At 31.8% G+C, this 25382-nt stretch overlaps 1 protein-coding gene across 10 annotated transcripts in view; it reads right to left on the reverse strand.

Annotated features, from left to right (window-relative positions):
• The window catches only part of LOC130440635 (poly(rC)-binding protein 3), a 59756-nt gene that overhangs the window by 21664 nt on the left and 12710 nt on the right, over positions 1-25382 (reverse strand). For 2 of the 10 annotated variants that reach the window (XM_056773940.1, XM_056773896.1), the window contains exons 1-8: positions 16773-16892; positions 15959-16073; positions 12210-12266; positions 11234-11350; positions 9917-10174; positions 9547-9855; positions 3732-3825; positions 3300-3576 (exon numbers count right to left, since the gene is read on the reverse strand). In XM_056773940.1, coding sequence (XP_056629918.1) covers positions 3300-3576; positions 3732-3825; positions 9547-9855; positions 9917-10174; positions 11234-11350; positions 12210-12266; positions 15959-16039 — 1193 coding nt within the window. In that variant the 5' untranslated portion in view covers positions 16040-16073; positions 16773-16892. Of the gene's footprint in view, positions 1-3299; positions 3577-3731; positions 3826-9546; positions 9856-9916; positions 10175-11233; positions 11351-12209; positions 12267-15958; positions 16074-16772; positions 16905-25382 lie in introns of those variants that run through there. The other 8 variants (XM_056773948.1, XM_056773910.1, XM_056773957.1 and 5 more) reach the window with 5 other exon arrangements.

Consider the following 25382-nt stretch of genomic DNA (forward strand, 5'->3'; position numbering starts at 1 on the left):
GTAGCCTTTAAATAAAATAATTGAAAAGATACTAACTAATATTCATTTTTTTTTCAAATTTATATAAGTTCACCAATGGGGTTAAAATTGTGATTTAAAGAGATTTTTATAGATCTAAAAACAGCTTTTGACACAGTCGCAACTAATAAACGATAAAATAAATTTATAAATCAAAACATTACGTCAAAATGAATCTTGTTGAACAACACACGGTGACTCAATACTAGCGTTTAAAAGAATTAACTACAAGATTTTATGAAGACATTAAGGCAAACTAATAGAACTCAAACCAACCATTTACCAGCAGATCAGCTGGTAGACCTCAAAAGAGATCGGCCGAATCATGTACTTCATACGGCATCAGAAAATCGAGACTGAAGAAGAAAAAGAATAGTAGAGGACTTGTGAAAACATGGAGAAGAATAATTGAGAAAAAACTGGAACAAACTAATTTAATATGGAAAGAGGGTACAAAAATAGATGAATAACAGAAGGAAATGGAAAGGATTCATGAATAAAATTGAAAGATATCCACAAAACGACTTCATCGTTTTACGACAGATGCTGAAACACTGAAAGATGCCTTTTGCTCTACTAGGAGCTACATACATCACGATGGAATGTTATAAATCGAATTTATATTCAATAACGACAATTATGCTTGTTAACTTTATCATTAAATACAATTGTAGTTTTTTTCAAACTTATTAATGTGCGCATTGAGAAGTTAGTGTTTTGATAGTAGTCATTGTTCAACAACTAATGTAGAGAAAAAACAGTTTCGAAAAGATGTATTACTTGAATTTCTTGTTATTTAAAAGTTTCTAAAGAGGTGGTGGAAACTACGATAACACATCACCCCTTGGCATGTTAAACATGACCTGTGTTCGCATTTTTTCAAAATATTTGGGGGATACAAATTTCAGTTTAGTCAACCGATATAATATAATTTATAGGTAACAAATTTTTTTTTAATTATTGAATTAGTTCTTAAATGTAACCAATCCAATGGATTCATTTTTATTTGTGTAGAATAATCGAAATGACACAATAAATGTCATCTAGGCTACAAATACATTCATTGGTAGGGCTTCCGATTGGATAACTTCAAATGGGAATCGATAAACATCTTGTAAACTTACAACTAATATAATCAAGTCTGAAAATATGTAAATTATATTTGTAATGAACAATTAGACTCTATTTGATAATATATTATAGTAAATTTACAAGAAAATAAAAAAAATTCTCAAAAAGGAGAATTTTACTGGATCAATTGATGTGTTATTTGTAAAAAGAGGAACAAATGATCTCGGCTGTAGAAGGATAGAGAACGGACCAAGAGCGTTTTTAATATTATATATTTTTTTTAAATTACACATCAAATGACAAAACTGATTTTCATTTTCTAAACATCAACAAGAAAAAATATCACAACTAACATTTTTTTTCACATAGTTTTAATAAACTGTGTATAATTTCAACTCACCTCAGTAAATACAAAAGAAATTCATGTTATAATATATTTTTGATATTTATTTTTGAATTATGAACATTTTCCAATGATTTTCATCTTGGAAAGTGTTAGTTTTGAGTTTTAAAAAAATTAAATAAAAAATAATTTAATTCACAAAGTAAAAAAGATGAAAAAACTTTCAAAAAATATCTCATTCGACATGTTTTTTTTTGTTGATATTTCCAAAACATCAAAAATTGGATAAATCCCTAAGGGAAAAGGATATTTCCAATAAAAAAGTCACACATCACCTATAATTATATTTCCATAATGTATAATTAACACGCTGTATATATGTACGAGGAAGATTTGATAGGAGAGTCAATTCCTAATGATAAAGACTTTGTTATAAAAAAAATAAATTTTTTCTAACTGTACATTCGATTTTTATGTTTTGAAAACGAAGAATAATTTCATAAATTCTTACTATTATCCTAGCCAGCATCACCAGGATAGCATTGAAAGAATATTTGAACTCTAGTTGTTTTATCCACTTTTAACGATCAAATTAATAACAAACTTGTCAAGGACTGATGATTAGGGTGGGCCAAAACAAAGTTTTTTGTTTAACTACTACAAAAATATCCTTCAAGGTGACGAAAAAAAAATTCTGATTAAGTTTGAGCTCTTAATATCAATATTTAGATATGCCGCATCGTGATTTTTTATTACCTATTTAAACTACACGAGAATTTTTCTCTTTTTTTTTTGGAATTTTACTGTTTTTCAACGAATTATTGTGTAGTAAAAAGTAATAGATATTTTTGTAGTAAATTCAACGGCCTAAAAAAAGGTCTGGTATAATTTTTCGCTAAGTCAATTCGTTTAAAAGTTATTCGCAGTTAAAAAGTTCATATATATGACGATTTTCACAATCTTTTACATTTTTTTACAAAAAAATGTCTTCGAAACATAGAACATATTTTTCGAAAAATATATGTTATATAGCACGATTCGAATGAAAGAGATGAAAATTGATTTCAATGTAGTCGTACTATAAAAATTTAACTATTTCTTATTTGAAATGAGTCAAAAATAATTGTTGTTCAAGTTTCTATTTCCCCAACTTCCCATCTACTTTAGCTTCGATTAAGTTAGGTTTACTTCAACTTAGATTAGCTTAAGTTTACTTCAACTTCTATTAGGTAAGGTTTACTTAAGCTCGGGTTACAGGTTTACATTAGCTTCGATTAGGTTTGGTTTACTGAAGTTTCAATAAGCTTAAGTTCACATTAGAACCGATTAAGTTGAATTTAATTTGGTTCCGATACAATTAGGTTTACATTGATGGGAACAAGTCAGATTAAATTTAGCTTTACTTTAGTTTAGGTTGTCCAGTAACTAGGAAAAATGATAAATATCTATTATGTTCACTTGTAATTCATAAATCTAGTGCAAGACCGGAGGTCAACTAAACCAATTAGTGGTAAAAAGGGAAGTACTAAGAGATCTAAGACATCGATAAATGGATTCTACGATTTTGAAAGCGCCAAATTAGCGTGTTTAATTGATTCTAAGCCAGGAAAATACGGAAGAATTTTCAAAAAAGAAAATTAGTCTTAATTCCAATAGTTTATTTTTATTATAAATAAAATATACAGTGCGTTCTAAAACAAAAGAATAAGTTAATTTTTGGTTTCAATTTGATGGAACTAGTGAATTGTACAGGGTGAACGAAAAAAAAGCAAAATTTTTAAAGATATAATAAAAAAAAACATGAATTTCTTTTGTTTTCGATAAAATGATTTTTCTGAAAAAAATAAAAATAAAAAAATATACGTACCTCATATTGATGAGATATTGCGCCAATGCTACCGCATCAGGATTTCCGGATATCGTGATTGTTCGTTCTGATGTACCAGTTTCTCTATCGTCGCAATTCGATATGCGAATCATAGCGCCGGAAATTTGTCGAATTTCCGCTATTTTAGTACCCCCTTTACCGATAACGCAACCGATTAGTTCATTAGGTACTGTCATTTCATGCGTTTGTTGATTAGAGTTCTGTTGGTTCCTCGCATTCGTCGTCCTTAATTGAGATCCCGCCAATGCTGCCAAAGCTAAAAATATTATTGCGAAAACTATAACCCGGAGAGAAATATAGAGTTTTATTAATTTAAGAGCAAATTAATTGAAAAAAAAAATTTGAAAAGTAAATTTTTATTATAGAATTCAATTTTATCGGTTAACGTTTTCATTTTTTTTTTGAAAATACCTGCTGGATTTAGTCCTCCTGCGGCTGACGGAGCCAAACCACCTAATCCTAATGCTGCTAATCCTGCAAGAGGATTTTTACCTAAACTCGCCAGCTGAAATGATAAACATGAATATAAACAGGGCATTATGTATGGAAAATACGAAAATTTGAATCCATATGTCGATTATGACAGTCAAAATATGACAAAAAGTTTAATAAATTTAAAATAAAGGATAATCCAGACATTTCCATTTTCTTTAGGTTATGTCTAGATATTTCTAGGAGGTATTCTGGTTTAGAAATTTAAAAAACGATTTTTTTGCAATGTTCAAAGCTCAAACCTTTAAGAATATCTTAAGCGGATTTTTGAAAATTATTTCCAGAGATAGATCACGTCTGCCTTGGCTTTTTAAAAAAGTTCAATTTAGAATATTTTTAAAAAAATTCGAAAAGGTCAAAGAAAGGTCGACGCCATTTTGGAAATGTTTGGCTAAGATCAATGCGATAACTTTACAGATTAAAAATTTTCCAAATTTTTTTGTTCCAAATCACTACGATGGTTGGAATCATGTCAACGAGGATGCACCGTTTATTTTGTAGCCCCCATTTTATTGGCCTGTAATTTATTGAAATTCTGATTTTTTTACTACCTTTTTTATATTCTTAAAAAGTAATGATTTTCATTTTTTTACATTAGTTTCAAAAATGCATAAAATTTAGACTTCTAGACTAAAATACCCCCTTAACCAGTAATATAGATCCGGACTGGTTATGTTCAACATGGTATATAAGCTCATATTGATAATTATATATCTCTTTTACGAGGTAGAATCAAAAAAATTCAGTGAATTATTTTATTAAAAATAAAGTAAAATTGATGCTTTTCTATTTTCATTGTAAGTAATAGTGTGAAAACTTCTTCCTTAGTAGTTTTTTCGAAAAAAAAAAAAATCGAATTGTGCTAAATCTGGATCTTTCAAACCGCTCGAACTACTTATAAAGAGTCTTCGAAGTTACTACATCGTTACCAAGGAAGATTTTATCATTTTGTTAACTTCTACGGCACTTATTTCACAATTTAAAAAAAATATGTTAATGTTTTGTTGAAGATTCTTCTTTCACAACTTGATTCCACACTTCATGACAATATACTTCAGATACAGTTTAAATAATTATTTTTTGATCGTACCTCGTAAATATAAAATAGCATCCCCTTATGTTCTCGTAAAATAACAGTATGGATAACGTGACATTAATCATATATGGTATTCCCCTTCTCATATAAAAGATCTGAAAGGAACTTTTGACTACATTTTCGAAATTCCATTCCAAAATTTTAGGTTAATTCTAAATAGTTTTCTATGTGTAAGCGAACCATGCAAAAATTTTTAAAAGTGTTTAGGTAGCATGAAAACTAGATCTAGGTACTAGATCTACTAGACAATTTTATAAATATGGTTACAATACCCAACGTGCAACTATTTTTTTTGTATAGGATTGAAATGTAGTGAAGTCTTGATATTTAAAAAAAATCAGCCCCAATCAAACACTTTCCTCTATAGTTTAATAATGAATGAAAGAAGTTATTGTGGCATGAAGTATGAAAAAATAATTGCACGGAAACCGGTGAAATAGAAAATATAGAAAATGGACAGATTCAAAAACTCTATCTGCCAAAAAATACAAAAAGTTAGATGTTTCTTGATTTTTGCCAAATTTGACAAAAACTTGATCAGAGATTTACATAAGAAACGTTATAGATTTAAATAAAAAGTCTCAACCCTTTAAACATTATTTATATAATTTTCCAAAAATTTGGCAGACATTTCTCAATTTTTGTTAGATCTGTAAAAAAAACTTGACCACAACCAGGTCGCACTTTGTTTTATTGTTTAATAACGAATGGAAGAGTGGCAATGAGGAAGCATGAAAAATAATTTTTACAGAAAACGTTGGAAAATAATTAAATATCACAAGTCTCCGTAAACTCCATCTAACAGAAAATTGAAATATGTTTCTTGATATTTGCCAAATCTGAGAAAAAATTGATTAGAAAGTACAAAATAAATTCGTCTAGGTAACCTTATAGAATAATAATAAAGAATTTCAACCCTTCAAAAACTCTTACTATAATTTGCCAAAAAGTTGACAAACTCTTCTTAATTTTTGACTGATCTTTAAACTTGACCATAACAGAATGCACTTTCCTTTATTGTGTTACCTAAAAGGTCATTTTGGGCACCGACTAAGCTCATCATGTTAATGTGTGCTGTCAGGGTTCGTTGCAAGATTTTGTTGTGTTTAAAATGTACAAAAATTTTTGTATGCCCAAATGGGGCGCCACTCAATTTATTAACCTAAACTGAGAAAGGTAAAGAAATAGGTTGAGATATCTTTAGGAATAAAGCTACTCGTTTATAACAACAAAAGTAAAGCAGGCTGTAAGCAGTGAAAACGTTACAATTGTTTAATAATAAATGAAAGAGGTAAATGTGGCAATTATAAAAAAAATTGTACAGAAAACGTCGGAAATATTGAAGAATTACTAGTCTCCAAAAACTCTATCTGAAAAAAAATTTGGAAAAGTTTCTTGATTGATTGACTATAAACCAAGAACTATGTCTATGAAATGCGAACCAATTTAAGGGTGTTGCTAGTGTTGTTGTCAAACAAAAGCTTGACTGCAATCGAGGAAGATTGTTTCATTGAAGAGTTAATGACAAATGAAGAGGAAGCCGTGGTACGAAGAGAGTATAAAAAATAATAATAATAACCCCTCAAAAATTTCTCGTTCTCGATTTTTTGCCAAATCTGACAAAAAGTTGACTAGTAAGTATAAAAAACAATTTTTATAAGAAACGTTATAAAATAATAATAAAGAATCTGCTCCCTTCAAAAACTTTCTCTATAATCTGCCAAATAATCCAAAATTATTTCTCGAATTTCGCCAAATCTGTCAAAACATTTGGGAATGTTACTGAAAAAAAGCTTGACTGGAATTGAGGAAGAATATTTCATTGAAGAGTTAATAACAAAGAAGAGGAAGTTGTGGTACTGAAGAAAGTATAAAAAATTGTAATAATGAATAAATGAATCTTCCTCTAAGTTGTGGCTTCTTGATTGTTGCCAAATCTGACAAAAGCTTGACTACAATCGAGGCTATTTCTACAGGAAACATCATAAAATAACAATCACCGAAGAAATCGAATGAAAATGATTTGGATCAAACTTTTTTGTTTTCCGAAAAAAAATTTAGAACACTGAAAAAATTATATTTAATATTTGTTGTTCGAATGTAAATTATTGTTACATGTTGAGTACGACAAACAGAGGAGGTAACATAGTAATTGCATGCTCCTAATTGGATAATAGTCTTGTTAACAAATCGGAAACGGTGAAAAATATATAGTGCTGTATGTGATAACTCATTTTCATCCGAAATGCATTGAAACGTTTTTCATAACATAGAATACTGTGAAAAGTATAAACAAATATTTAAAAAGATGCGAATATTTAGCGAAAAAAAATAACAAATAAGGATTCAAAAATTCATAGAGAAAATTTTCAATGAAAAAGATCAACAGTTGGTATTTTATGTAAAACTATTCCAAATTCAAAACAAACAAACCAAAAAAAATCTAAATACATTTTGTATAACTCGCATTTTTTATGAGCTCAAAAACCAGTTTCAGTACATTATTTTCAATGTCATACTTAATGAACTCAATTTCTATTTTTTACCGTTTCCAACTTATGAAGAAACTATGAACTATGAAGAAACAGGTGTAAATGACGTCATAGGATTACAAAGGTGACATTTTTTTATCAAACGAACGAAAAACTATTTGCCTCCAAGTTCATTCGAATAGATTTTTTACTACTACATCCCCTTTACCATATTCAATTTGATCAACTCATATCACTACACGTTTCGGAAATCTAATTGTCATCTTCAGAGACTGAATGTATCACAATATGAAATATAGACACTTAATTAGGTAGATAAATAGACGATGAAATAGTAATACGGATACAGGAAATTTTTTGAAAGGAAATGACTATTAAAACAAAAATATTTGACATAATACTTCAATTACAGCTAATGTATAACAGTAAACATTACATCCAGGAAAATAGGTTTAAATAATATTGGAAATCAAATATTTGTGTTAATGAAGCTTGACAGTCACAGAGGATGTGTATTCTATTCCATAGAAACTCCAGTTCGGTTTGCCAAACCCTAGTTATGTTGTATCTACTTCCATTTACCCTGTAATTAGATGTACTAGCTTTTGCCTCCCATCTACTTAACTATGGTTTGCAGCTAAATAACTGCAGCAGTTCTCCTTTTCGTATAGTTCAAGATATTCCTCAATCCACTAGAAAAAGATTCCCATTGCAAATTTGAATTCTACCAGTTGTTAATTATCTTCAAGTTCGATTTCCCCATATTCAGATGTCACGAACAGCTCTAACCCCCTTTCGCCAGCCAACTCACTGAGTGCCTTGCAGCATTCTGGACTCAGCTGGTGCAACAGATCTAAACCCTTCTGGGAGAAGAATATGTCTAGCTTTAACGCTTATTTGTCAGCTAGCTCCTTATAGCATTCCAGAATCAGCTGGTGCAACTGAAGCTAAGCTGCAATGATTGCAGCCACTAGCACAGTCTGCATAACATAACAGAGGAAGAATGTGTCCTCAATCACTTGCTTAAAATACTCAATATACAAGTAGGGGATTCCCACCAGAAAGTCTGGTAAGTGGCTCCAATATTGACCAGATCTTCGGCTATTCCATTACCTCCAGAGTCCCTTATGTTGAGAATCAGGATTAGCTTTAACGTAATTAAGTCAGCTAGGTTATTGGGTTGCTTGTAGCGTTCCAGAATCAAGTCTAATAAAATTGTTCTGATCCACTACAATGCCCTTCTGACTCCACCATATAGTTCCTACCTAGCATCAAGTGATATTTATCTTGCTCTTGAACTGAAGTAGTGGCTAGGAGAGCGGTGCTTCCAAACTGACATGAAACTCAAAAAAAATGATGTCATGATATTTTTTAAGACCAATCAGTGATTGAAAAAAAAATGATTTCTTTGGTGGTAATTGGGTTTTCGATAATCCAATTAGTTTTTGCACCCTGTCGCTGCGTTTACCTTCCAGAAATATGTCAGTTCAACAATAGATGTTATGGTAGTTGGTTTTTTCAGTACTGTCCCCAAAACAAAGCTCCAGAGTCAAAAGTGGCTACGGCTACTACTAAATGATATATATATATATATATATATATATATATATATATATATATATATATATATATATATATATATAAAACAGTAAAACTAAAGTGGAAACGACTTTTTCTGGTTATTTTATATCCGTAATCTAGTCTTGCAAGCACTCATTTCTCAGATACTGCCAATGCAAGTGTTGATTGAGCCTCACTAATACCATTTATGACTTCTAAGACTGTTGTGTGATTACTACTATTCAAGAGGAAACTTCCTTATCCACCATAGTCATTTTGTTATGACCAGTTGAACTTCATCAGCATGTAGAACTATAGCTATGTATGACAAAACTTTTATTTCCAAGGTTACTACCGATGTTCCTGGTTCTTTATCGATTAATTATAAGAAAAAATACTTTTTAATTAGTTTATACGATTCCGTGACAAAAAATATCGAACCTTTGTTGGCGAAATAATGACGGTTAAGTGCGAAAGGGGAGGTAAACACAAATTTATTTCGACAGCGGGTTTTCCGTGATCTACAACAAATATGAAAGGAAAGAGAAATAGAGACACAGGGGAAGTACCAATACGATTAACTTACATCTGTCAAAAGATGCGCGGGCGGAATGGCGGCCTGCAAATGTCCGTTCTTGAGCGGTTCGTAAGCAGCTACGAGCTGCGCTGGGGCGACCGCCGCCGTTAGAGGATGGCATAGAGACAAAGGTCGATGATGGGTGGGATGATGAGCGGGAGCGAATAGAGGTGGCGTTACTATAGAGCTACTTACGTCTGAATGGGCGGGAACGGCGTAGTTGCCTTGGATAGTGTAGGCCTGACCACCGGCGAGGATTACGGGACCACCTATTTGGGGTTTAGGGCGGAAAGGGATGGTCGCTCCTTTGGGAGGGGACTGAAACAAAATTTTTATTAAAAAACTATTTCGATATTTGATACGATCCGTACTAACTAACCTCTAGCATAACGTTACAAATATGATAAATGCATTGAGTGATCGCTTCTCCAGTACCAGAAATCGTAACTGCCCTTTCGGTCGAATTTGGTAACATTTCTGATGCAACTTGTATAGACGCTCCGGTAACTTCTCTGATTTCTTTTATTTTAGATCCGGCTTTACCGATTAACGATCCGCACTGACTAGCCGGTACGACCAGACGTAGAGTAATCGGAGGACGCGGTACTGAACTACTTCCGCTGTTAATTTCTTGAAACTACAAATTAGATTACCGATAAAAATTTCTTCAACTTCTTAATAAATAAGATTCAAGTATGGTATAAATTATTTTCATTAAAACCAAACTATCAAAAAACTTTTTTATAATTTATTCATATATGTAATAAATCTTTGATCTTTGCAAAGCCATTCGAAGTATACGGAGAAGAACAACCACCAATGGTCAATAGAGTAGAAGATACCTTCAAAAAAAGCACAAGGACCAAATGGAGCAGCTCCATTTAAACATCTTCCCAGGTGTTTAAACTAGTTTGGTCTTGCAAGGAAAACGAAACTCGTCATATTACGGCTAAGCCGCATAAGCCTGGCCATTTGGACCCAAAATTAGATGATTCCAGTGATGAGTCAAGTGACGATTAGGACGACTCCAAAGGTAGAAAGTGACTTATCACTTTGCTGAAGTTATTGTTACAGAAGATGAGTCAAGACTTTTAATGAAGTTATTCAGTCTGAAAGTAGCAGCTAATGGGATACTGGAATCAAATTCAAATCCAAAAAGATGCGAACTTCTTCGGGGAAACAATAATAAGTGGGTCTAAAGTATCAAGCGTAATCCTGAAGATAGTATTGACAAGTATCCTGCAAGACTGATTGTAAAAGGTATTGATTATACAGACACCTTCAGTCCAATTGTTCGGCTGGAAGTGATTCAATCGTTATTGTCAATAGCAGCCCTTGAGAATAAAGTTTTGCAGTAGTTTGATGTCTAGATGAGGAAATCTTCACATGCCACATAAAGTTACTATTTCCTCCACTACAGACACTCTAAATTGCCTTTTTTCTTCTTAGCAATTGACTGGTTTTTTTGAGGCGCTTTTGTGAGTAAATTACATCAAAATAATGTATTCGATAAAATAAATTTTGTTTCGTGATGAATTGTCTTGATTTTAGGTCAAGAGACCAAGATCAAGATAATTTCATCATGTAAACTATATAAAAAGATACAAGGAGTAAAACACTTTGCAGCAGAATAATAAATGAAATACCAATATTGATAAATGCAATTAAACGTTATGGAAATTAAATAAAAACATACTTCCTCAAATTTTTTGCATATCAATGTGAACGCCTTGTATATCGCACTCGTTGATCCTATTACGGTAACGATTCTTTCGGGGCACGATCCGTCTGATATATTAATTTTTGCACCACTCTGAAAAATGAAAGTTAAAAATACTTGTAGGAATAAACAAAAAAAACCAGGAGAAAATTCTCTGTCATAGTGAAACGAGCAGATATTTAACAGTTTCTACTTCAAATTGTAACGTTATTTCAAAATTTATCCGTTGACTTCCTTACCTTTGAGCTTCATAATATTCAATGGATAAGTAGTCATATAAGCAAAGGCCAAATGAAAAGAAGCGTCTCCTCATCGGAATAATTCCTCCAGAAATAAGTACACACCACTGAAAAGTAGGCGATTTTATTCAATGTGGAACCTGTCAACTTCTCTAGTCAAATTCTTAACGGCATTTCTTGTAATCAATTCCACTATTGCTTCATCTTAAAGGTGTGTAGCCTGCCAACTTCTCTACTCGAATCTTCAATAGAATTGGTTGTAGTCGGTTCCACTGTAGCCTCATCTTATAACCAAACAACATCTTACAGGTGTGTAACCTGCCGATCTCTATAGTGGAATCCTCAATGGAATTGGTTGCGGTTAAACATCAAGTCCACTGTAGGTTCATCTTATATTCGAACGGATCTTCGCTGACCTACAGCTCTCTCCAGCTACATTTTCATTGAGTTTCATTTTACTACCAAAAAGGACCTTCACAGTTAGACGTCTCGATCTCTTAAATGTTTACCAGGTACTATCTTAGAAGCGATACTTTCGGTAAAAGGAATATCAAAATGACTATTCTTGGAAATATCGTCGCAATTTGAAGTTGATAGCAAATTATCCCAAACGCATGTAAAGAATACCAGACAGTCCTAATCTGGTATCCTTCTTCAAAATCTTATCTACAGTAATCAGAATTTTTTTTAATAGTTTGATAAAATCTACTTACTTCATGCCGAAATCTGTTCACAATTTCACCTTTTTTGCCAATAATGCTTCCAACCTCCTGGAAAAAACAAGTTGGAATTTAAGAGGAGTCTTGCCAATGAACAATGAGAAGACAATAATTTATCTCCCTCTCTCTCTCTCTCTCTCTCTCTATATATATATATATATATATATATATATATATATATATATATATCTAGACAAAGACGGCAATACATAAATAATTATATCTATTTCTAAACGCTTGACACTCACATCTGTAATGTGTCTCGGATTGTAATACCTCACTGAAAGTCGTTTTACATTCACTTTTACGAGAGTTGTTTGATAAATTTCCGACCATTTTAGACCCTCAGTTTTTATGTGACCTAACCATAAATGATTTTCATCAGACGAATTTCGAGGACAGGCGGCAACTATTATTCGAAAGAGCTAAAAAGATCCCTGGGAAAAATGTTAACTTTACAAAATGTCGCGAAACACGATATATACCCTTCATTAAATGTGCTATTGATCAAAATCTAAAGAAATTTGAGTTCAAAGTTTGCTTCTTTGACATGAGCTCTTATGGCAGCCATAGTTAAATTTTTTGATTACAAATTGAATCAGAAACTAGGAAACCGGCCATATTGTTTCTGTCACTTGAAATTTAACCACATGTTTTTACAGTTTTTTTTATTATGGTTGAACATGTTGAATAGAAATCAATAAATTTTTATTCCAATATGACTAGTCTGTTAGACGAAAACTTCTCAGATAACCCTCGTAATATTGAATTAGTCTTTTTTTTACTCTTACAAGTAATAAAAATATGGATATTAGTATGGGATCATGTTATTACCAGTAAAAGGTTTTAAAGTAAATCTCATTAAAATAATATGTATGGCTTTGGGTTTATGTTAGTTTCAAATAATGGTTCATATACCAACAGAACGAATTTACAAATAAACGATTTAATTAGTTATGTTATTATATCCATTTTTGATTCATTAACCAAATCATGACAATGCTACAAATTCAGCTTATCAATTAAACAAAATATATCGAGTGAGAGTGATTCTTTAGAATAAAATTTTCGAACAGATCTAAATCTGGACTGCGGGCGGACAAAAATTTGAATCTCGTCAAGGTACTCATGAGCTCAGTTATTTATAAGAAGAATTTCTGTAAATATTGGTAAAAAAACGCCAGAGGAAACAAGTAACGTAGATTTTTGTTATAGGAGATTCAGATAAAATATAAGAGATACAAAGACTTAATCAATGAGCTTCTAATTTCATACAAAACTTTGGGATGCAATATATCCTGCAGTCTCATTCTATTTCTTCCCCGAAAATTTGAGTGTTGTTAATGATAAACAAGGGGAGAGATTTGCTTTATAAAAAAAGGCTATTAAAGGTAAAAAGTCCACAAATGCTAGCTGATTATCGATGGAGACTTAAAAGGGGCCCAACCAGAAGCCAAAATTCACAAAAACCATAACATGTTAGTGATTTTTGTACTTTTTATAAAAATAAATCTTTACAAAGAAACTTGATTTGTCAATTTTTATATATTGATTGTTTGTTGGCCATACTACTGATTCTATTAATATTTACATTTTTTTCTAAACTTATTAACGTTATTGAAGTATCTCTATTCTTATTTTTTCGACATCTGATGTTACGTAGAATTCATTAAGAATATAAAAATATAATATCGACTCGACTCATTCGTTTATTATCTTGGTTAATTAACAGATAATTTCTTTTGTTTAGTGCCAATTACATATATAATTATAGATCGAACACTGGGATTGCAGTAAAATTTTAGTCTGGGTCAATCACTAAGAGCACTGCCAAGATATTCACGATCATCGTTGAGGTATGTACTAAAACTAAAATCTTTTTTATTAATTACCGTCTATAATTATAAACCTGCATTTTGCACACGTTTAAAATAGATGAATATACTGAAAAATACTGACTATCATTTTTTTCCTACAAAGCAAAATATTTTATAATAAAACTGAATTATTGACTAGTAATTTATGTATATGCAGAGAACATCGACATGAAGATAAATGACAATTATCATAAGCAATGATAAAATAATTAAATGACATTTATCTTAATGAAAAAAAAAACAGTAACAAATAACTTCAAACACCTTTCTTCAAATATAGAAGAATTGAGGAAGAAATAAAAGGGGCAGTAGGAAGACTCTTTGGAAATAATAATACCAAAGAAAGCAAAAAACAAGTTTTAAAAAAATTGTCACTTTTGAAGCCAAAACATGGATCACACCACGTAAAATAAGGTACATAGTTTGGGATTGAAATATCTAAGAAAGACAGAAGAAAAAACTACATTGAATAAAATAACGGATCAGAAAAAAATAGGAACAAAATCTACAGATACTAAACTAAGTCGTGTGATACAAAAACACAGTTTTTGTCAAAAATCGTTTTTACCTATCAATTTAAGAGCAATACAAGCAGTGGGGGCCAAATCTGGACTATATTTCCTCGGGAAGCAATTCAAAGTGTAATTCGTTCGATTTAACCATTGACTTGTAAATCTGGGCATTGTCTTGGTCAAACTGCGGTTTTTGCTTCAACATATTTTTCCTTGATTTTTATATTCAAACATTCCTATGTGGTATTTGCTATTGCTTGTCTCTCCTTTTTGGAGATAGTCGATGAACAATATTTCACATGCATCTCAAAATACTCAAGCCATAGCCTTTCCACTATTGTCCAGACAGTATTATGTGCACCATTTGTGCACATGTTGCACACTTTTGTGAATGAATGTCCACTTGAGAAACGTTTTTTGCACACAAAAAACGAATCACACAGCTCAATTTGCTGCTAATTTGAGAAATTGAAACTGCATCTTTTACGGCTACCAAGACAAGAATGAAAGTTGTAAACAGCTCGCCTGGGCGGAAAATTGGAGAAAAGGAGCAACTCGCCAAATTCCGCCTTATTTCATGGATAACCCTCGTAAGTACAGAAAAATTTTCATACTGGTTACATTTTTCAAAACTTCTAAGAAAAGAATAAAGAGAATCGAACAAAAACAACGAAAAAATCAAGAATTATAGAATATGTTAGAACTAAATAAGATGATAGAAGGAAGTAGAACGAGAAGATAGTTTCCAAAATACTTAGTTTTAATGATAATTCACAAAAAAAAATAAAACTACCAAATAATATGCATTTGAAATTAATTCTAACTTTATTTTTCATTTTTCTATGATAACTGACAAATAACAAAAAACTGACAATTTTACTGCAATAGCAACTATTTAATTGGCATTATTTGAGAAAAGATTTCAAAATTTCTAGTACTAACAGTACAATAAAAGAGATTTTCTAATTTTTTGTGTTATAACACTATTTCAGCAGAGGTTTGATATTCAACAAACCCTTTGATGGTAATTTTTAAATGATAAATTCTCAATTATATTTTCTTCACAGAATGTATTTATAATATTAAATACTTCATTTCATTTATATACATTGTGAGAATATAAAAATCAAAATGTCAACAGTTGAAATTTTTCAATGTGTAAAATTGTTATAAACGCCTAATATTGATTTATTTTTGCTAATATATATTTGGAAATTTTAATCATATTCATCATTTTCTGTCTCATATGAAACTATCAATTCGATATTAACAATGATAATAAATATTTTGAACACATATAATTATTACAACCAAAAATATTTTTGTAACTGAATTTGATAAATTAATTGTTTACCTTTCCTTGCATTATCAGTCTGATTGTGATTTGCACGTTTGAATCGTCATTCATCATTTTCTGTTCAAGCCTTCCGTCCATTTTTAATGAATATTTACGTCAGCTACAGGTGGATCTGAAAAATAATTTTTACAAACATCTTTCCATAATTATATTTTCTAATTCATACCAATTTACAATGTATTGCAAATGATATCATAGAAAAGATTCTAATAGATTAAAATCGGGTAATCGCGGTGGCTATTTTATACAAATTCAATCTTCTTCTTATTTTAATATCAATATTGCCTCATATCTATTACATTTATTGGTGACAAGTTATTAATAATGAAATTTTGAAATTAAAAAACGTATAAATGAGTCAACTGAACTATTACTTATAAAATAAGTTGTATTGCTTCATAAAATTTTTTCCAAGTACCCATTGTTGCTATTTTAGTTTAGACACATCGAATAATTATTTTAATTGTTATTTATATGAATAAATTAGCAAAATATTTCATACTGAATGTTAATTACACAATTTACCGATCATTACCTACGCATAAACAAAAGCAACGAGATCGGTAAAAATAAAATTGTTTTTGCTTGTCCATACTAACTAAAATATATTACTATAAATAGAATATTTGTACTTAGTATACGCGGTGAATGTGCCAAATAAATAAAAAAAAATATTTCGCTAGAAATAAGAATAACCCTTGAGAATAGCATTGTAGACATAACCATAATATTTACGATGTATGCTTTTATGTCTTGTATAAAATATCGTATACGTATCTATACAATTTACAAACATAATAATGATGCTTACGTTTTGTTTTTAATCACAGCCACTTAATTACACTTTAATTTCCTCGTCAATGTACCCTAACTCCAAATGTAAAATTATCAAGATCAAGGCGGCTTCGACGCTCTTTGCGTTTTACGTTATACGATTACGACTGCTACAAAACGCTATTCTCGATTAACGATACGCGTTCCATTGATACTTTTAATAAAGTACGTTCGGAAACATCTATTGAGTTGTTCAAAGTTTGCAGCTTTATATAAACAGAAAAATATTCGAAACCATATAATGAACATCTATATTAGAATAGATTTTTTGTCTTAAAATCAAATACATCATAGAACTAAGCGATATAAATACAGTTTTTCTCTTCTTATGAAATGAAATGTAATTTATCTATGGTCAATGCGCTTGAGAGGCTATATTAGATTAGATAAAAGACAAATTTAATAAAAAAAATAATGTTCAGGAATATTAAAAATAATACTAAATAGTAATTTCTATTATCGTTTTAGTGATAATCTGTTTTATGTATAAATTTAGGTGAAAGTACGTGAATTAATACGTATTATAAACTTTTTCATCTACTTAAAAATGTATCCAGCATCGTGTTTGTGGTGAAATAATTTTTGAAACAGTATCGTTTTTGAATTTTGGACATTTTGAATTGTATCTGTTTTCTAATGGTAGAATCTACGTTTAAGGTTAGTTAGTCATAGTCGAATGGTACCACCACAAGAAGGTGCATTATGAGGTACGTTCCATTCAACGCTGCAATTCCCGTTCCACTTAAGGTGTAATTTCATGCTGAAGCTCGAAGCTGCTTTAAAGAGTCAAATGAGGTCATGTGATATAATGTTGACCGGAGCGCCATTTTAAATTAATATATCAAATATAAGAGAATCAAGCTTCAAAACGCTGGAAAAGAACACTAAAATATACCACCTCTGCCAATAGTCTGTTAACCTATAAACATGTATGTTAAATATAAATTATCAGTGATTAAATATTAATGAACGTGTTACATTCTTAAGTCAGATACCCGGTTTACAAAGCTAAAAAATGTTTAGTTTTGACGCTGTATTAATTTAAGATAACACTACAGTAAAAATTGTATCACGTAAGTTGATTTGACGCTCTAAGCCAGCGTCGAGGGTCAACATGAAATTGCACCTTAACTTGAAATGCAGTGAGAGTTTTATTTGGAACGCATATCTTCAGCGCTGTGAGCTTACAATACGGCGACCTATGAAAAAGTGCAGTTTGGACTACAATTTATGTACTGGAGTAAAATATAATTCAATATGGATTCCCGTGGCACTTTTGACTTACACTTACACTAAAGCGACAGTTTCGATTAGCTGTTGTAATCCATTGTTTAATTTTCCGTCTCGTTTTGATAAAATTTATGGGCAAAATGGGCGCAACGACATGGAGGACAGTGACGTCAAGCGATCGCTTACGACGGCTTTAAGTGGAACGATACAAAGGGTATTATAATCATTAAGTGGAATGTACCCATACTGATTGTGAATTGATAGATGGAAGGGTGAAAGATACGGGGGCTGGAAGTAATGAAAGGCTGCGAGGGAGTGATATCGTATGTTAAGGTCAAAATTTTCGAAAATCTCGTAACGAACTGAAAAGTTTCCATCATGAAATTTGCTTAGCGCGTATTTTCAAGGATGTCTCCGTTCTGGATGTATCTTTGTAGAAGAAATAAAAGTTATTTTAAGATTATAGCGAAATACATTCAGAAATTCCAACTATTTCCATAGTTCTGTATCCTACTCGTATTTGTTCCACTTTTGTGTTCACTTCTTTTTAGCGCTGGACTCAGTACTCCTCTGTCTTAAACCTTCTTTGGTTGTCAAATCTTCCTGATTGATCATTATTTTTCCTCACATCTTTCTTTGTTGTTTTTCTTTTCACATTTGATGTAGTTCTTCAATTTGACTCCATTTTTTCTTGTTTCTAAACTAGTCTAACCTAACCGAGGTATACCTTCCGATTTCAAAGTAAATACATAATATTGTGTAATTATTTTCGCTTTGCGATCCTTCTAATATTGGTTCTCTACGTTTCTCGCTACCCTAAGACTCCATGGAGAGATCATTGGACAAGTGTCACCTTGGCACGCTCGTCAATCAGCAATGCGACCCAAAACTTGAAATCAGATCAAGAATTGAGCAAACGCGGAAAACTCTTGAACATGAGGACACTTCTGGTAAACCGCAACCTCAGCCTGGATCTCCGGACTAAAATGCTTCGCTGTTACATCTTTACTGATCTTCTGTACGGATTCGAAAGTTGGACCATGGATGCGGCCACAAAAAAGAAAATTGATGCGTTCGAACAGCAAATTGACGAACATAAAGATCTCACTACAATCAAGGAGAGAGAGTTGCAATATTTAGGACATATAATTAGAGATGGAGGTTCTCCGCCTGATAAGAGAGATAAGATCGAAGTAAAACGTTCGGTCGGTCGTAGACAAAATTCATGGCTGTAAGACTAGCGCAGATGTCGCGGACAGACGTCTACAGAAATTTTCAGAGCTGCGGTTTCTCGTGCGACAATAGCCATTTGGATCGCCAACCTCTGTAGGGAGATGGCTTCGTAGGAAGAAGACGATTTTTCTTAGTATGTTCTCTAAGATACTCTCGGGGACTTTCAGTACTACGCTTAGCAATGTTATGCCTTTAGAATCATCGCGGTCTAAATAGTTAGTTTTTTCTACAATCAGTATTAGTTCTGGCATTTTTATTAGCATTCTTCTGTACATCTGTTTCAGTTTCTTCTCTTTGTATCAGTTGTTCGTTTTCATCTAGTTCTAGACTGCTTTAATGTGGATTTCCAGTTGTTCCCCTTCGTCTAAATCAGTGATTCTCAAAGTGATCCAGGTGTACCTCCCAGTTGTCCTTGGGAAGCTCTACAATGGAAAGGTACTTGAACTAGTAATAAGTACTTCACAAGGGAAAAATTTTGGTCTATATTCAGCACTTCCTCAAAGTATTCCTTCCAACGTTTTATAACTTCTCCATCTTGTCTCGATGTTTATTTTTAAGAGTTTCTGATTTCCTTCATTGTTTTCTTCTCTCTTTTCACTTTCATTTCTTTCTTATCTTTAAGAACATTTTTTCTTTCAATTTTATAATTTTCTTAGTCTTCAGTTGCCCTATTTCGTAGATATTCTCTCCATTTTTGTTTCTTATGTCTAGTTTGTTCGAGTTACCACCCGGTATATATCTAGTGAAAATATGGATTCATCCATTGTAACGTGGAAGCAGGTAATGATTGTTTTCTCCATGGAAGCAGCCGGCGTAATCGATACCGACCGAAGTGGAGTCCTGTACGGCGTCATTCGCGTTGTTTCCTCCTTGACAGCTGTGACAAGTATTCAGGCATCAACTCGGGATTCCTCCCGCTGCTAGAATCCCTTTTACGTGATGGGGAACCTTTTCCATTACCTGAAATATTTATGCTTTTCACTTGCAATGTCGCTCCCATTTACTTCATAATTCACTTAGAACTTTGGTCGTAAAAATCTACCTATTATTACATGAAAAAGTCACGGAATTTTATTATTTTTTTTTTTTTAACAAAATTTCGTTTGGAGAAATATATTTTAATTTCAAAAGACAAAGTTATAATATGATACGGAAGTTGACTTCATGGCAAAAAAACAAAATATTTTTTTCCAAAACCATTTTTGAAATTAGTGATTCGTAGATTCATGGGTATTGGCTAGCCCAAATTTCATCTCTTCTAGGAGTGGCTACTCGCTCTAGTATATTTGTATGAAGCAACTTTTATCACACAAAATTTAGCAGCGGTGGCAGTGGCATCCTTTCTAAAAGGCGTTTGCCAATCAATAAACAAATGATGTCTGAAATGATGAAGAAAGATAGTACAGGATGGATGACAGGTGACACAGAACACAAGATGGATGACAGGTGACACAGAATAAAAGATAACAAACAGCACCAAAAGACACCATTCGTCAACGCAAAGTGAGAATACACTCAAAGGACTCAAATACACAAAAAAGTGGTGTCACCTTAATAAGATTTTTCCTAATTACCTTCACATGGAAAAAACTAATTCTCAAGCCCCTTTAGCTAGCTGGAGAAGCCATTGATTGGTAAAAATATTTGGTTAGGTTAGGTAAATGGTAATCGTGAGATGATGATAGTGGTTTGGGGTACTAGAGATAGTCTGAACAACACGAAAATATTGACCAGGATGTCTTAAAAATGACTTAGCAATTGACTTACTAACCATCAAGCAATATTTAAAATCTGCGCAATCCAAATTTGATTGTAAAAGCATTAGTATTTGTTAGTCTATCATTATTACCCTTTGTAGGACTCTTAGTAGCTCCAGCACCTTCCAAAAATTTTCTTCATGTGAAAAAGAGGAGCAAGACATAGTGTTTGGAGATTCTGCACCATACGACTTTAAAAAATTTTTGGGCTGTCGCGACAACCAGATATATCATCGAGAAAGTTCACTTGATGGTACTGGTCGACCATTCAATTGAGTTTAGACCATTTGAACGGTGATACCATCGACTAGTCACTGTATTTACCAGATCTAGCGACCACCGACTCTTTCGGTTATGTTAAAGCGAAAACTTTTTAGACAAACCTCGTATGCTTGATATCAAAAATTCATACTACGAAACATTCTTGATTGTTTCCCTCATTTTTGTTCACAAAAAAAAACGAAGAGAGGACGTTATCGAAAAATAAAAATGGTTATGTTAAAGCGAAAACTTTTTAGACAAACCTCGTATGCTTGATATCAAAAATTCATACTATGAAACATTCTTGATTGTTTTCCTCATTTTTGTTCACAAAAAAAAACGAAATATAACGAGACGTAGTATTTATAACAAAAGTTAGTTGGTAGAAGTTTATCAGATTTGACGTTTTGCTTATTGAATTATAAATTATAATAAAGTTGAGTCGGGTAGCTTAATAATCCATCAATTGAATGAACGAATCAATAATGTAGGTAAAATGACGGCAAACTCGAGGCAGAGAATATACCCATACGAATGGTGTATTGATTTTAATGTAGAATATTTAAATAGAATTAAACGTGATAGACACAAGTTAAAACAATACCTATATATATATATACGAATACGTGTACCGACATTGTTTTATACTTGACAAAAATTTCCTACTGATAGTATGTAGAATGGAAGGTATTGATTTGATTTTCAATATACCTACTCATTTCTGAGACACAAAACAGCTTCTCTTATATTGTGACAAAATAATTGAATAAAAGATAAAATCGGAAAAAGCATAGTAAAGAAATGGCAAATTATAACAAAATTGGCTTCGAGAAATTATTTTCAGAATGTCAATTTCACCACTAGAGGACGTGTTTCAAAATATAAAAATGAAAAACTTTTTCAAAATTCATCCGATACACAATAATCGATTTCTTCATAAAATTTTGCGTATTTTTCATTCCAAAAAGTTTGAGTTGGAATTTTTGTTAGTGATATTCACTGTTTACACTAATACTACACCAACACTTAAAATTACACTGTCTGATGCACGTTTCGATAACCAAGTAATCGTCTTGAAGGTAAACTAAAATCTGATAACTTGACTTACCTGTTTTATACCAAACCAATCAACCTTCTCTCGCGGAATACTCACAAACTTGGCAATGAGACCTGCTCCAACAATTTGTGAACCTCGTTATAATATTTCCAGTTGGTTAACGAAGTTTTCCAATCGCTTTGTTTAAAATAATTGAAAGGTGCCAGAGCAAATTTTTCTTTTTTCTTCATTTTTATTCATTTCTTAAACCTATGACTTTGAATTAATTAACCTATTTATAATCCTCTAATCATAACTGCTGAGTACAACCACATCCTCAATAAAGGTCCACAGAAAAACAAGGTTTTATACAACAATGTTCTTATTTGCTTAAATTGTAATGTTTTTCATATTAATTTAAATTTTTTTATTCGTAAGGTTGTTTAATTAATATTGTTTCTCAATGTATAAACACACTATACACTATTCATAATAATTCACTCACAAATATCACTTCACTAATTTATTTTACTTACACACAACTCCTTATACATCCTAAATAAAACACAAAAAATAAAGAAATAGACTTCCCTAGGAATTATGTAAAAGAAATACTGTAAATAAACCGCCTGTTATAATAAAAAGTTCTAAAAGGAAAATCAAAGGCGCATCCGAAATTTATAGAAAGTAGACACCGCGCGAATTCGCCGCGTTTTAAAATTTCAGGGCCGGCATAAAGACCTATTTCGCAAACTTGTTCGTAACAATATTATATAGTTTGTCTCATATTCATTTTTATATCGTTATACTATCTGATTAATATCAAATAAGGGATTGAAACGTTGGTATTTTAAAAATTTTTTCTATTTTGTGTCCTCAACCCGCAACATCATTCGAAATTACATTCTAAGAAGGACAATATAATCAAGAATCAAAAATTTATTGTGAAATGATAACAAAAAATTTAGTTTGTAGAAAAATATTTATAGTGCTAAATTCCATTTGTGTAGTTTTTCCCATTTCAAAAACTTTTATCAATTATTTGAAACGACTACGTCAGAGGGAAAAACATTTTAATTTTACTCTATAAAACATTGCGAATATTCTCCACTGCCTTCTAGAATAATTATAAAGATTTCGTGGAATTAGAACAAAGGAAATTGAGATAAGTAATTGATTCTAATTCTAAGTAATTTAAAGTTCAAATTTGACATGAAGAAAATATTTAAATTTGTTTACGGGGAAAGCTTGCGGATAGGACGAAATAACGCAGGAAATGATCAAATGGATTTTTTTGATCCGAAAATCATTTGAAGTCTGTAGTAGAAGATTGACGCAATAATTTAATTTTGTTTTTTACGCCGCATCTACAAAGCAAGAATTTATGTCACCTTTGGAGTGCAATTATACAGTGTAGTATATAAACCGAAATTTGACTTCTTGTCAATCATTCGGAGAGATATCATGGCTCTTGGCTAGCCCACATTTCATCCCTTCTAGGAGTAGGCGCACTCAACTAGACGCTCTAGTATGTTTGTATAAAACAACCTTTATCTCACAAAATTAGTAAAATTAGCAGCGTTTGCCAATAAATAAACAAATGATGCCTAAAATGACGAAAAAGAAAGATAGTATAGGGTGGATGACAGATGACATAGAACACGAGATGGATGACAGATGATAGAGAACACAAGATGGATGACAGATGATACAGAAAACAAGTTGGTTGACAGATGATAGAGAATACAAGATGGATGACAGAAGACAAAGAACACAAGATGGATAACACAGATTAGTTTCTTTTTTTTTTTTAGATAAAATTTTTGTTGTAAATGTGTCTTTTTCAGCTGGTTCCTGCAATAAAAACTGTTGGTTTTAGAATAACAAGTTGACTTGTATTGCGTTGTCATTCCATGCCTCATTTTTACGTGAAAAATATTTTTTTTTCTAATATCAAATTATCAAAAACATCTACTTTATTTCCTAGATTTTCTCATTTATTTTCAAGAAATGTTCAAAGGAGAGCAGCATTTTAGAAGAGAAAAAAATAATTATGGCCGTTGTGAGAAAAGATCGATTCCTCCGCAGCGTTTTCGGTTATTTGTAAAATAAAATGTGCCGGGAAATGACACGATTTTATCAGTTATACAGTTTCCGACTCACTTTTCAATTCCCCTCTTTCGATCTACCAGAACATTGTCGTTACTTTATCTTAAAAATAGGGAAATCTCAGATGTCGATAAAATATTTCAAAACGTGAGGAATGAATGTTATCAAAAAAATGTTTATGATGATTGTGAGAATTGTAAGATCGTCATATTATTCAAAGAAACCAAAATCAGAGTACATTTACAACAACCATTCAATTTGTGGATATGCCTTGAAATACGTGAAAGTACACACAAAGGCATAGAAAACGTTTAAATGCCAACTTAAAATCTCAAATCTCAATTCAATTTTGAAAATTTCGAAGCAAAAATCATCATCATTCAGCTCCTGTCTGTATGGTATTCATCCAGTTTAATTACATTCTCTTAATATTGTCGGACCATCTCGCTAGAGGACGTCCCCTACTAGGTGAAAGTTTTGACGAGGTCTCCACTACAAAATCTCTTATTCCCAGCGTCTTTTCGCAAACCTAGGTTTATAAATCTCTCCACTGCGTAAGTACTACATGACATTTTCTGCGATTAGTTATTTGAAACTTTGTTTTTGAGAAAAAAATCTAACATCGATGTTTCGTGATCGCTTCTGCTCCGTATGTACTGGCAATTCATATTGATCTATAACTTTTTTCTTGAGGCATATCGTTTGGAAGATATACTTTAGTTTTAGTCAACTCAATTCTATGTTTTATCTCACAGGTCTGCTTGCTTTCGCTTGTAATGAAATTAGTCCGTTTTGTTGGATCCGATTCATTCTGCGGTCTTCGCAGCATCTCCTCAAATTCATCGACACGATCTGTGATTTTTTATTACACAAATGGTGTTATAAAAAAATAGACACAATCAATATCGTCGTTGGGTTGAACGCCATATCGATTTGATTCATATAAACATCATTAAAAATA

The sequence above is a fragment of the Diorhabda sublineata genome, chromosome 1 (genome assembly GCF_026230105.1).
Source record: "Diorhabda sublineata isolate icDioSubl1.1 chromosome 1, icDioSubl1.1, whole genome shotgun sequence".
Lineage (NCBI taxonomy): Eukaryota > Metazoa > Arthropoda > Insecta > Coleoptera > Chrysomelidae > Diorhabda > Diorhabda sublineata.